Source organism: Scyliorhinus torazame, chromosome 3 (assembly GCF_047496885.1).
Source record: "Scyliorhinus torazame isolate Kashiwa2021f chromosome 3, sScyTor2.1, whole genome shotgun sequence".
In the NCBI taxonomy this organism is placed as follows: domain Eukaryota; kingdom Metazoa; phylum Chordata; class Chondrichthyes; order Carcharhiniformes; family Scyliorhinidae; genus Scyliorhinus; species Scyliorhinus torazame.
In genome coordinates, this window is record NC_092709.1 from 64,445,054 (window position 1) to 64,459,815 (window position 14,762).

A 14,762-nucleotide genomic window follows, 5' to 3' on the forward strand; every position below is an offset into this window, starting at 1 on the left:
AACAATACTCAAGAAGCTCAACACCACCCAGGACAAAGTAGCCTACTTGACTGCCACCCGTTCCACATTCACTCCCTCCACCATCAATGAACAGTGGCAGTCTTGTGTACCATCTGCAAGGGAGACTGCAGGAACTCACCAAGGTCCCTGAGGCAGCACCTTTGAATCCACGATCATTACAATCTAGAAGGACAAGGGCAGCAGGTACATAGGAACATCATCACCTGGAAGTTCTCCTCCAAGTCACTCACCATCCTGACCTGACCTGGAACCACATTGTCCTTCCTTCATTGTGTCAAAATGCCCGAAATTGGAAATAAAAACAGAAAACGCCGGATAAACGCAGCAGATCCGCCAGCATTTGTGGAGAAACAAAGTTAACGTTTCGAGTCCGTGTGGCCTTAGTCCGGTCTGAAAGACCGCTCCTCCCAGCCCCCTGGCCGGCAGGAGGAGCTGTCTCCACAATCCCTTCAGCAGCCGGTTAAAGTGAACGACGCACGCGCGCAGTGCAAAACAAAACAGGCGCGCAGGCGCAGAAGGACTGACCTGCCCGGGCGGGTGGGCGTGGCGCAGTCACCAAGACGTAAGCAATCAACAGCGAGCGGCAATTGGTCGACGTGATCGGTGATCAGAGGGTTGCCCCGGAGACGGAGTCCCAGGCTTTCGGTGTCCAGGTACAGGCTACAAGTTTCCAGTCGCTTTATCTTGCTCGAGGCCAGGTCTGCAGTGTTCATTGGGCTCCCCATTGTTGCATCCGGAGTTTTAATGACCTCCCCCCTCAAGGCGGGCGGCTGGCACTGGCACTGGCTCAGTGCTGTCCAAGGCATCACAGGCCTGGGATCGTGGTTTACACGGAATTAAATGGGAATAGGGCAGAAACGATGAGGTGAGCTTTCAGTGGCGGAAAGCGCTTGAGCGAGGCACTGGGGGAATGGTTGCGAGAGGGATGTAGTTAGTCAGTCAGTCTGATTGTTGTGACTCGCAATGTGGAGCTGCACTCTGGCCTTTTTCAACCAAATAGGAAGACACGTGAAGAAAGAACGCAGATAACCTTTTGCACACTTTGTGTAAAGAATGGCACCGTGCTACTTGGTTATGTGATCATAAATTAAACCAGTATATGATGGGTCACGTAAGGTGAGAAATTCATCTTGCAGCAGCGTATAGGCACCTAAATTCTCATAGCTTCATGCTTTACTGGTGTTGTGGATTTTATTTTGACTCCTAATATTTAGGAATGGAGTAAGAGAAAAGACCACAACACTTTAGTTCAATAAAAGCAAAATACTGAGGTTGCTGGAATTTGGATGGGAGTTCAGGAGAGACTTGACAGATATTCATGGACAAGACAAAGGGAGTCGAAATGATAATTAAAGATTAAGACTGATAAGAACAGGAGTAGGCCACCTGGCCCCTCGAGCCTGCTCCGCCATTTAATGAGATCATGGCTGATCTTTGTGGACTCAGCTCCACTCTCCGGCCCGTACACCATATCCCCAAATCCCTTTATTCTTTAGAAAGGCATCTATCTTTTTCTTAAAAATGTTTAAAGAAGGAGCCTCAACTGCTTCACTGGGCAAGGAATTCCAGAGATTCACAACCCTTTGGGTGAAGAAGTTCCCCCTGCACTCCGTCCTAAATCTACCTCCCCTTATTTTGAGGCTATGCCCCTAGTTCTGCTTTCCCCGACCAGTGGAAACAACCTGTCCGCATCTATCCTATCTATTCCCTTCATAATTTTATATGTCTCAATAAGATCCCCCCGCATCCTTCTAAACTCCAATGAGTACGGTCCCAGTTAATAGTGTTAATAGTACCTGGTATTAGGTAAAGACCTGGTAGCAGCACTCTCCAAAAACAAGGGGTGGGGTGGGATATATTGAAATGGAGGACAGAGTTTATAGTCTGAACTCCGTGTTAAGTTCAGAAGGCTGTAGAGTGCCTAATTGGAAGATGAGGTGCAGTTCCTTCTGTTTGCGTGGGCTTCATTGTAATAGGCCAATGACAGAAATGTGAGCATGAGATGATGAATTGGAACAGCAAGTGACAAGAAGATTGGTGTCCTGCTTGTGGATTGAACAAAGGTGGTCTGCCAAGTGGTCACCTGATCTGCATTTAGTCACCCAATGTGAGCAGTAAATGCAGTAGACTAAATTGAAAGAATTGCAGTTGAATTGCTGCTTCTCCTGGAAGGAGTGTTCCGGAGGGCCTTAGATGGGGAAGAGGTAAAGGGACAGGTATTGCACCTGTGACTGTGTGGGAAGGTGTAAAACTTTGGTGCATCTGGCTCATTTTTTGTCGTGCAAGTTTAAGGTATCTTTATCATGGTTTTTTTACTGTTAGATATTTGATTTTTTTTGAGTTTGTGAACTGAAGGTAGTGATTGAGAACACAATTCTTTGTTTAACTGCCAAAGGCTTTTATATTTGGCCTGCTTAATAGTTTTATTTTAAATATGGACTAACTATATGCAGTGTGAAATTTTGTCAAATATAAGTACGTAAGTAGGAGCAAGAGAAGACCATACACCCTATTGAGCCTGCTCTGTCATTCAATACCATCTGGATTTCTGAGAAATATTTGCTTGACCGTGCAGCATGGTAGCATAGTGGTTAGCACTATGGCTTCACAGCGCCAGGGCCGCAGGTTCGAGTCCCGGCTTGGGTCACTGTCTGTGCGGAGTCTGCACGTTCTCCCCGTGCCTGCGTGGGTTTCCTCCGGGTGATCCGGTTTCCTCCCACAAGTCCCGAAAGACATGCTGTTAGGTAATTTGGACATTCTGAATTCTCCCTCTGTGTACCCGAATAGGTGCCGGAATGTGGCAACTAGGGGCTTTTTCCAACTTGCGACAATAAAGATTAATATTATTAACCACTCTATTTGAATTATTTCGAGGGATAACAGTGTAGACGAGGATCATGCAATAGCTGTCACATGTCTAGATTTTTAAAGAGCCTTCAATAAATTAGCATATAATGGACTAATAAATAAGGCCAGATTGTGCAGGGTCACGCAACCAGTAGCAGAATGGTTAACTGGTTGCAAGACAGAGAGTAGGAGTATGGAGTAGCCAATCTGATTGGTAGAAGATGGGAAATGGAGGCTTGATCTACTCTAATTGATGATATGAACAATTTTTAGGCTTGAGAACCAACAATACAATTAACAAATTTGTGGATGACACAGAATTGGTAGAGATAGTCAACACTGAGTCAATGCTGAGGAGAACAGCCATATCTTACAGTAAAACATTAATAAATTTGCAGAATGAATTTATAATTGGCAAACAAATTTCTGCTTGGATAAGTGAGATATTAATTTAGTTAGGTTTTAGGGGTCACCTATCCATTGGAAAATAATTTAATTGGAGTAGAGGAGCAAAATGATCTTTTAAGTACAAATACATAAATCGCTAAAAGTTCTGATGCAGGTCAGTAAGGTCATAAAAGTAAACTAAGCACTGTTTATTCCTCCGAGGAATAACTTTATTTTTCAATTCTCTGCTAAACTTGTATCAAAACTTGGTTAGCCCCCCAGATGGAATATGGCTTTGGCCACCAGCTTGTGAACCGAATATACAGGTACTGGAAAGGCTTCAAAAGATATACAAATATGATAATGGAACTTCACCTCACTATAGAAAGGAGGTGATTGTATTGGCGATGGTACAGAGGAGATTCACCAGGATGTTGCCTAGGATGGAGCATCTGAGCTACAAGGGAACTCGCCATTATTAAGTCTTCAAATGCCGATGAAGTTTTGAGGGTTTTAAACTTAAATTTGCCAGTATTTCTCTGCATATAACATACATGGTTTTTGCATCCTGTTTGTGTTGGCACAATTAACAAAGCCATACCTCAAGAAATCATCTTTATACTGCTTTGTTCCCAATTTCAGTTTCTCCTTAATGGGTTGTTCACCAGAAGCCCTGGTACAACCCCTGAATGGGTTGTTCACCAGAAGCCCTATACAGCTCACACCAGCACTGCTTTGTCCTGCAGTGGATTCTCCTGAGCAGCTCTCTCAGCAGATTCAGTTGTGAGATCCTGGCCTGTTTGTGCCTTTGACCCTCTTATTACAAGATGATCCATCTTCTGTTCTTCACAGTCCTGTTGCTTGCTTGCTGGCAGCTACGAAATGGAGGAATCTCTCCTATGTGATTTCACGCCCGAAGTACAGATGTATAGGGCAGGTGATATCAGTGTACGTGCTGGGCGCATGACCTCTTTGCCGCCGCTTCAGGCAGGAAGACTCCATCGTTTGTTTTAAAAGGCCTGTCACGGGTGAAATTCTCAAGTTGAAAGCAGGTCGTGGGCGTTTGCCGTTTCTCACGCGATCGGGAACCCTCCTGTGACCCACCCACCGGTTTCGGCCCGCAGTTTCAAAAACCCTGCTTCAGATAATTTTGAATTTGCGTTCAGGAGCGAAAATACCCTAGAGCGAGCATGCACATTCTGCATGATTCTTGCCTGCCTTCAGTATTAAGGAAATATTCGCTTCCCTGAGTGTCTGTGGCAGCAGACCTGTTTTACATGAGTGACTATACATGCCAATCACCAGTCCATTAGCAAGCCTTTAATTCCTTTGTAAAATTCACATTTGGTTCCAGTGAGATTGGGCTGTGTGGGGGACCTGCACAGCTGCTGTTCCTGGACAGAGAATGACACTGATACGTGGAACAAATCACACATTTGGGCAGATAATTTCTATGACCAAGTTCTGGACATGATACCACCTGTTCTACGCTCCGTTTCTGTCGAGGAACCTGCGAGGGGTGATCCTGTGTGTTTGTGTTTTTTTGTGACAGTGCGATGATGTCGCTTTGTATTGGTACAAATATGGAACAGTGATGTTTTCCTTGTTTTTTAATGGTTAGTGTGATATATGGAATGTTACATAGTTGATTTTTAAATCTTTGTTACTGTTGACCGTTTAAGGAACAAAATGTTCTCAGTTCAGGCCTGGGGCCTTGCCAGCTTGAAGCTCCTTCAAGGGCCATTTCCCTTCAGAAATAGGAGCATTCAAGACCACCAACCTTTGGGCCTCGGAAATTGCCGGGCGTTTACGAGAAGAAATGCTCCATAGTGTCAATGCATCCCCAGGCTGCTCTGTTTTATATTAATTGGCATTAAAAAAAACCTAAAGTGCTGTGTTGATATCCTCTGTTGTAGCCTTGCCCGGAGGGAATAGTCTTGGGGTCAGCCTTCCTCTTCACAAAGGCTATTTATCTACTCTGTTTCCAAACTTGCATAACTTTGTTTCGCAAACTTTAAAGTCCTCTCAGCCCATGAGTCAGCAAGGAGTCTAACGCTGCATGAGTTGCGTTAATTTATTTCAATGAGTGGTTAAGATTCCTGCCATGGTCCTCTCTGCTTCGGCTAATTTTATTTTCAACTGGCACTGCTAGTTCAACATTTACACCTTTTGTTGGCCTTATATGAAATGACTAAACCCCTGGCATAAGCCTTACAGGTTTCCCACGGGATAGTGGTGTTTACATCAGAGGGAATTGACTGAGTAGAAGAAATCAAATTCCGTTTTCCTACGTACAAATAAATTATCCCTGAGCAAAGACGCTTCAAATCCCTAATGCCCTAGATCGCCAGGTGTGGGGGGGGAGGGAGGGAGTGAGCGATCACTATACTGCCGATTTAAGAGCTGGGGAGGCCACCAAGTGCATGATTGCGCTTGGCATGAAGAAATAGTCAATTCTAGAATGACATTGATGAGCAGAAAAAAGTTAACACCATATCCTTATGATATAGTGTTCTCCATACATCCCAGTACTCCACCTCCTCACAAACTGATGCTAGTGCCCTTGCCTGTTGGGTAGGGGGAGGGGGGGGTGGGGTTGGGGTTCTCGTTACGTGAGGGGGGTGGGTCCTCATTACTTGGAGTTTTTCCGTGGATAAAGGTGATAATGAAGTACCACCTATAAAGGAATTAGCTGATGCCAAATCAGCAAAATCCACGAAGGCTTTAGTAAAAAGATCGGGGAATCATTTGGTGGTGGACCATGCACATTCATAATCGAGACATGTTCCCTATATAAAAATCCCTTGACAATCTCATATCTACCCCCCTTTGTTTTTAACACAATTCTCTACTTCGAAAGGCACATTTTTGTTAATTGGTACTGTTACGCCACGACACCTGCCCCAGCCAGTCCCAGTTAGGGTACCTTAACTGCGTGCGCCTTGTCATCTAAATGAGTTGCTTGCAACAGAACTTTGTCAACTTTCTCCTTGTTTAAAGAAGGACAAGATCTTTTTTCTCTTTATAGGATGATGTACTGCCCAGGAACAAATTTTTAATATAGCTGCCGCCATTGCTCAATCGGCCAGAGAAAATATAGGATAAGATTTTGACGACACTTTCAGACATGCAACAAAACATACTCCCCCCATCTCCAGTCATAGCATACGACTGGAGGCACCATATACATAATATAGCATCTTATTCTCAGACAAGATACCTGCCTGTACCGTTGCAGGATCCAGTTAACAATTCTTTAACCCCAAGACAAAAAAAATACATAACATTTGCAATGACATTGATTCTAAGGGGACATTCCTCAGCACATGTGAGGAGCTGGAGGGCTATCCCTACAGTCTTTCCTTCATTACACACAGGATACTCCTCAGAAAAGAGGAGAAAATATATGTCTGAGAATAAAAATGGAATCCAAATGCAACTCCTGCATTTTGACCCCACCCTCGAAGAATTAAACCACTCGCCAACCTTCCGGCAGTGGCACTACTCACATTTATCATGATTAAAGTAAGGAGACCATAAATCATAGATTACCATCATAAACGTATGGATAAGAAGACAGGTACCTGTCACGCAACTGCACGTCCATACCACTGACACTGTACCCCTCTTAGCTAGAAGCAGCACATTGAAGAATGTTTCCATTCAAGATAAATGGAAGTCCCTGAGATTCTTAAGTATTCTTAACATTCAATGTGACCTGCAAACTGTTACCTCAGGATATTGCTTTCCATGGAGTTCACAAAAGCCAAGGCCTTAGCCAGATTGTTGAATATCTTTATGGGGTTGTCAGATACCACCCTCTGTGTCGCAGGATAAAGCAGGATGTAATTCATTTTCTAATTTCATTGAAGTCTCTATGCTTCTGTTGCATTGCTGCCGAGATATCTGGAAGAAAAAGACCCTTTTCCCTGCTTTTTTTAAAATTTCCAATTAAGCAGCAATTCTGTGTGGCCAATCTACCTACCCTGTACATCTTTGGGTTTTGGAGGTAAGATCCACGCAGACACTGGGAGAATGTGCAAACTCCACTCAGACAGTGAGCCGGGATCGAACCCAGGTCCTCGGCGCTGTGAGACAGCAGTGCTAAGCACTGCGCCACCTTGTCACCTCCCTTTTCCCCTAATAGAACCAGATCCCACCACGCATTGCCACTTCGAGTCCGAGTCCATCCATATTAAAAGGATCCGTCTCCGGGCTACCAGGGAAAAAGGATCCGTCTCCGGGCTACCTGGGAGGCAAAGGCCAGAACGTCGGCCTCTTTCACTCCCTGAACTCCCGGGTCTTCTGACACACCAAAGATCGCCACCTCTGGACTCGGCACCACCCGCGTACCCAGCACCTTGCACATTGCCTTGGCAAACCCCTGCCAGAACCCTCCAAGCTTCGGGCATGCCCAAAATATATGGACATGGTTTGCTGGGCTTCCCGCACACCTCGCACATCTGTCTTCTACCCCTAAAAACTTGCTCATCCTCGCTGCCGTCATGTGTGACTGGTGGACCACCTTAAACTGGATTAAACTGAGCCTGGCACATGATGAGGAATTGACCCGACTTAGGGCTTCCGCCCACAGACCTGGCTCTAACTCTCCTCCTAACTCCTCCTCCCATTTGCCATTAAGCTCCTCCACCGGGGTTTCCTCCGCCTCCAGCAGCTCCTGGTAGATATCCAACGCCTTCCCCTCCCCCACCCAGGTACCGGAAACCACTCTATCTTGTATCCCCCGTGGTGGCAGCAGCGGGAAGGCCACCACCTGTTTCCTCAGGAAGGCCCGCACTTGTAGATACCTAAAGCCGTTCCCTGTCGGCAGTTTAAATGTGTTCTCCAGCGCCTGCAGGCTGGGAAAGCTCCCATCTATAAACGGGTCACCCATCCTTTTGATACTCACCCTCTGCCGGCTCTGAAACCCGCCATCCAACCTGCCTGGTAGGAACCTGTGGTTATTACATATCTGGGTCCAGACCAACGCTCCTTCCACCCTCTTGTGTCTCCTCCACTGTCCCCAGATCTTCAGTGCCGCCGCCACCACCTGACTTGTGGAGGAACGGGCCGACTAGAATGGCAGAGATGTCATTACCAGCGCTCCTAAACTGGTGCCTTTACATGATGCCGCCTCCAACCACTCCCATGCTGACCCCTCCCCCAGTACCCACTTCCTGATCATGGCTATGTTGGCCGCCCAATAGTAGTTGCAAAAATTCAGCAGCGCCAGCCCACCCTCCCCCTGACTGCGTTCCAGCAGCGCATTCTTTACTCGCGGGGTCTTATTCGCCCACACAAATCCCGAGATGATCTTATTCACCCGCTTGAAAAAGGCCTTGGGGATGAAGATGGGGAGGCACTGGAATACAAATAGAAACCTGGTGAGGACTGTCATTTTCATGGTCTGTACCCTCCCCGCCAGTGACAGCGGGAGCATGTCCCATCTTTTAAAGTCCCCTTCCATTTGTCCACCAGCCGGGTCAGATTAAGCTTCTGCAACGAATCCCACTTCCAGGTCACTGTATTCCCAGGTAATGAAAGCTCTTCTCTATCCTCCTCAGCGGCAGCTCACTCAGTCTCTTCTCCTGTCCTTTAGCCTGGATCACAAGCAACTCGCTCTTCCCCACGTTCAATTTATACCCCGAAAAACTGCCAAATTCCCTCAAGATCCGCATGACCTCCCCCATCCCCTCCAGTGGGTCCGAAATATACAGGAGGGGATATTCCGCGTAGAGCGAGACCCGATGCGCTCTCTCTCTCTCTCTCTCTCTCTCTCTCTCTCTCTCTTTCTCTTTTCCCCCCCCCCCCCCCCGGACCAGCCCCCTGCCAGTTCCTTGAAGCTCTCAACGCCATGGCCAGTGGCTCAATGGCTAGAGCAAATAATACCGGGGAGAGGGGACACCCTTGCCTCGTTCCCCGGTGCAGTTTAAAATACCCCGACCTAAGCCGGTTCGTACGCACGCTTGCCACAGGCACCTGGTACAGCAATCGCACCCACCAGATAAAGCCCTCACCAAACCCAAACCTAACTAGCGCCTCCCACAGGTACTCCCACTCCACCCAATCGAAAGCTTTCTATGCATTCATTGCTGCCACAACCTCTGCTTCCTCTCTTTCCGAGGGCATCATAACAATATTTAAAAGCCTCTGCACATTTGCATTAAGTTGCCTGCCCTTAACGAATCCAGTCTGGTCTTCCCCTATCACCCCAGGGACACAATCTTCTATCCTTGTGACCAAGATCTTAGCCAATAGCTTGGCATCCACATTTAGTAACGAGATTGGCCTGTAAGACCCACACTGATCAGTGTCCTTCTCCCGTTTAAGAATGAGTGAGATCGAGGCCTGCGACATTGTAGGGGGGAGGATTCCCTTCTCTCTCGCCTCATTGAAGGTCCCAGAGCTTTGCCCGACTGCATGCCCTCTAGCCCCTTAATAATTTCTTCTATCTCAATTGGGGCCCTCAGCCCCTCCACCAGGCCCTCCTCCACCCTCGGGAACCTCAACTGGTCCAGAAATTGCCTCCTCCCTTCCGCACCCACCGGGGGTTCCGACTCATATAATTTGCTGTAGAATTCCTTAAAAACTTCATTCACACCCCCTGGGTCTAAGACCTTATTCTTTACTCCCCCCAATCTCCCTAGCTGCCTCTCTCTTCCTAAGCTGGTGCGCCAGCATCCTGCTCGCCTTCTCCCCATACTCATACACCGCCCCCTTAGCCTTCCTCAGCTGTTCTACCGCTTTCCCTGTGGTCAACAATTCAAACTCCACCTGAAGCTTGCGCCGCTCCCAAATCAAACACCAACTCAACACTAACTCACCCCCCCCCACCACGCTTCCGAGAGTCAGCTGATCCATACTGACCCTGATAACCCCCGCCCCTGGCGCCGATCAGGCTATCGCCTTATTGTTCGGACCCCTCTCCCCACAAAGAAAAAAAACTATTTACAGGATCACATTCCCCAGTAAGTAAACATCAGCTCTCCAGAATCCATTAACATAAGCATAAAGCAGAACAGACACGCTCAATTAAAACCAAACCCAGTCCCTCAAAGGGTAATGCTACCTTCAGCCCCCCCCCCCCCCCCCTACGTATCCACTACCTACTAAACAAAGGGCCCTCCAACCATCCCTCCAGCCCACTCTCTCGCCCAAGACTGAACACAATCTTGTTTAAAACGGAACACAATTACAAACCACCACCACCTCCCATCTTCGAAGCTTGCGTGTCTTTTAGCTCAAGCCCAACTTCTTCACTTCACAGGGTTTTATAAAAGGAAACTGCATGCTGAACCACATGTGGTTCATATTGGATTAAATGTCTAAATTTTGATCAAAGGGGTAGTTTTTGAAGATCATCTTAAAGAATGAAGGAGAGGAGTTTCGGAGAGGAGTCCTAGGACCTAGGCAGTTGAAGGCACAGCTACTAATGATGGGGCAATTTAAATTGTGGCAGCTCAAGGTGCGGGATTTCTCGGATTGGAGATTTCACAGATAGAGAGGGGTGAGGGTATAGAGGGATTTGAAAACGAGGATCAGAATTTTAAGGATGTTGCTTGACTCGGGGTCGGTAGAGATCAGTTAGTAAAGACATGGGCTGCAGAGTTTTGGATGACCAAATTTATTACGTGGGAGCCAAGCCAGGAGAATGGTGGAACATAAGGCTAGGCTAAAAAAGGCATGAGTGTGGGTTTCAGCATGAGATGAGATGAGGCTTAGGAGAAGCTTAACAATGTTACAGAGGTGGAAATAGGAGACCTCAGCACTGATGTGTGGGAAACATATCTCAGCCAAGGTGGTATCAAGTTGTGAGGCCTGATTTTGTCTTGGGCAGTTGGCCAGAAGAGGGATGCAGTCAGTAGCTAGGGAAAGTAGTTTGGAATGGGGACCCAAGATGCCTTCAGTCATCCCGATAGTTAATTAGAGAAAATTTCTGCTCATCCAGTACTGGATATTTGACCAGCAGCCTGATAATTTAACAACAGTAGAGGAGTCAACTGATGATGCTGAGGTAGAGCTTGGTATTTTCAGCGTGTATGAAGCTGTGTGCGTCTTTTTCTCTCTGCCAGTTTTACTCATCTACCCTAAAACATGGATCCGCAGTGGCATTTATTCTGGTCACCTGGTGCCTTGCCTAAGTTATTCATTTTTATTATTCATGAGAGATGGGGGCTGTTAGTCGACTAGCAAAGATTGAAGTGCAAGGAATATCTCGGTGACACTTCACAGCATGGATTTGTTGGCTATACATTAGCTATGGGAATGCTAGTCATTACCTTTCCCTGAGAAACTGTGACTGAGATATAATTTGGCACAAACTGGGAATTGAACTGAACCACATCTTGTTGTTTCTCACTTGACAAGCTTGCTATCAAAACTAACATTAAGATTTTGGTGTTCTTTAAACTGAAATGTTTACTTTAAGGTTGTGTAGAAACAAATATTAAAATAAACTCTCCTCCGTTCTTTCTATTATAGATATGGATCCAGCATTGTTGAGAGAAACCGAACTGTTTAAGAAGCGTGCCCTTTCTACTCCTGCTATAGAAAAACGAAAAGTCGCTACCTCTTCAGGTTCCTCTAGTTCCAAAAAGAAGAAGCTAAAACCAGACCAGGGAAGTTCCTCAAAACAAAATTCAGGTAAATTGCATTATGTGCAAATACATATTTATTTTGAAAAGCGTGATAGGTTGGTAAAAAGCATCATTGAAGTGTTTAGTGAAAAGGGCTTTAAGACATATAAAATGGCTAAATACTGAATAGCAATGCCAAAAATGAAGTTCATATATTTCACTGCTTGTTTTTGCAGTAATTATGCAGGTACAGTACTCTATTTTATTATTCGGAAACTACCCAGGGATGGTTATAGAGGTATATGTCTTATCCCTTCGTCAAGACGGAACCACCAGAGGTGGCAGCACAGTGGTGTGGAAGCACAGTAGTATACAGTTATGAGGGAGCCTGGGAAACCCCAACGTTCCCTCCAGACTCCATAAAGTCTCAAGCCATTAGGTTTAAAATGGATAAGGAAACCTCTTGCTAGTGACCACCTACTGCCTTCGCTCAGCTGATTAACAAGTAATACTTGTTGAACACCACTTGAAAGAAGCACTGAGATTAATTAGCAAGAGGCACAGAATGTATGCTAGGTATCCTTCCAATATAAGGTCAAATATGCAGATGTTTGTCCATGATTGCACCAGTTCCATTTGCAACTCCTCAGGTAATGAAGCAGTCTGTACTTATGTGCAGGAGGACCTGGACTGAGACTTCGGCTGAGATGTGGCAATTGAAATTTGTGCCACACAAATCACAATTAAAGACCATTTCCAAAAAGAGAATATCTAACCACGATTCCATGACATATTGTCATTGCTGAATCCCTTGTCAAGGGAGAGATTTAAGATAATTGGTGAAAGAAGCAATAGTGACATGAGGGGAAAACGTTTTTACACAGCATGGGACAATGGAATGGAATGCACTCACTGAATAAGTGGTGAAGGCTGATTTAGCCATTGACTTTCTAAAGTTGGTAAGTACCTGAAGGACAGTTACTATTGACCACAAAATTAACTGGATGAACCACATTAATGCTGTAACTCACTTCCTGACTCCCAATGCCATCTCTGGGTGCAAGTCAGGAGTATGATTTTGGGTTTTTTTTTGTTATTGATTCATGGTATGTGGATGTCTCTGGCCATGCCAGCATTTATTGCCCATCCCTAATTTCCCTTGAGAAGTTGATGATGTGCTGCCTTCTTGAAATGCTGCAGTTCATATGTTGTTAGAAAGGGAGTTCCAGGATTTTGACCCAGTAACAGTGAAGGAATATGTTGTACCTTTAAAACCTCTGATACGTTCGACCAATTTACTTACTCAAAAGTTTTACCCAGGTGTCTTTATTTGTGATATGAACAAAGGACAAAAGAGGTTCACAGTTTAATGCAATTTTATTCACAATTCTATTACTCAAGAAAATATGACTCCGACTCACAGCTGAACTTCAGATTACCCACACTTAGTAATGGAGGCTGGCAAGCTACGATCACTCTATGTTGCTGTCTTCTCTGGGTTTGAAACCCAGGGCCCTTTTTTCTTGTGATGGTTGTGCCTGGGCAACTCCCAGCTTCTCTCTCCAGATCTGTTCAATGCTGATTTCTTAAACTGGGAAGTGTGGATTGAGTCATATGTATACACCCATGACTAGTCATTGTCCTTGTCAGACCCCACTGGTTAATGGAAATACAGGATACTCCTGTTTATGATGGTGGTTCAATCAAGACCCATTGTCCTCTGAAACTCCCTTTGTCTGACCAGCCATCAGCTCATTAAGGAGTCTGATGGCTTATTTTGTCTGTCCTTGGTCATGCTGCAAAGTTGTTCACCTGTGTCTGGATGTTTGTTACATATTCATAGACTTGGAGTGGGTAATCAAAGTCCATATCAACAGCAGTTTATGCTTTGACTTGAGTGCTTTTGCAGCCAGTACAGATTCCAGCCAGGGTTTCATGAGGCAGCCTCTGTTCCTCTGTAAAGGTTGCAGATTTGGAAGGTGCTCTCGAAGGAGCGAGAGCAGCAAGCGATTTTAATGAGAACGAATTGTGAAAGTTCATTTTAAAAAGTCATTTTCAGTGCTTGGGCTGTGCTAACTCTTCAGATTCAGAGTATATAAATATAGGCATCTCAGTGTAACTTATAGATGCTGGGAGTTCGGCGATTCAGTGGACTGTGTAAAGAGAGGAAGGAGATGCTCCTTTGTTTTTTCTAACTTTTTCACCCTGTAGGAATTAGTTCTTACTCTTGTATAGGGGGGGAAGAAGCTGTAGGGGGGGGGAAGAGAAGCTAACTGTTGATGAATATCTGGTAAGTGGCTAAGGTCTATTCTATTCCTAAAGTTTGAAGTATGAACAGGGGTAAGGATAATAAAATATATAAAAAGAAGCTAATTAACTAGTTAATTAAAACAATAAAGTTAGCAGGACAGGTGATGTGTCATGGCTGCAGCATATGGGGGCTCCTGGATGCCAGTGTGATCCAGGTAAACACATCGACATTAAGTATTTGTGGCTTAAGGAGCTTCAGCTCAAGAGTTTATCGAGCTGGAGGCGGAGCTGCAGACACAGCAATATTGTCAGGTAGGAGCAAAGTTACCTGGACACTTTGTCTCTGGAGGTGGTCACACCCCTTTGAAACAGGGTGACCTGATTGAGGTGTACAAAATTGAGGGGCATGGATAGGCAGCAGCTGTTCCCTATAGGTTGAAGGATCAGTTACGAGGGGACATGAGTTCAAGGTCAGGAGCAGAAGGTTTAGTGGTGATTTGATGAAAAACTGCCTGGGAGGTATCTGGATCAGCACTTGGCATGTCATAACATTCAAGGCTATGGGCCACGTGCTACAAATAGGATTAGATAGGCAGGTCAGATGTTTTTCATGCATCGGTGCAGACTCAATTGGCCAAAGGGTCTCTTTTGCACTGTTATTCTGTGATTCTGAAAAGTCAC

At 45.6% G+C, this 14,762-nt stretch overlaps 1 protein-coding gene across 2 annotated transcripts in view; it reads left to right on the forward strand.

Moving 5' to 3' along the window:
* The first annotated feature begins 535 nt into the window (after nt 1–535).
* gtf2e2 (general transcription factor IIE, polypeptide 2, beta) overlaps nt 536–14,762 on the forward strand; it is a 74,342-nt gene continuing 60,115 nt past the window's right edge. The window contains exons 1-2 of one of the 2 annotated variants that reach the window (XM_072495747.1): nt 536–674; nt 11,737–11,898. In XM_072495747.1, the coding sequence (XP_072351848.1) occupies nt 11,739–11,898 (160 nt within the window). In that variant the 5' untranslated portion in view covers nt 536–674; nt 11,737–11,738. The other variant, XM_072495744.1, reaches the window with a different exon arrangement.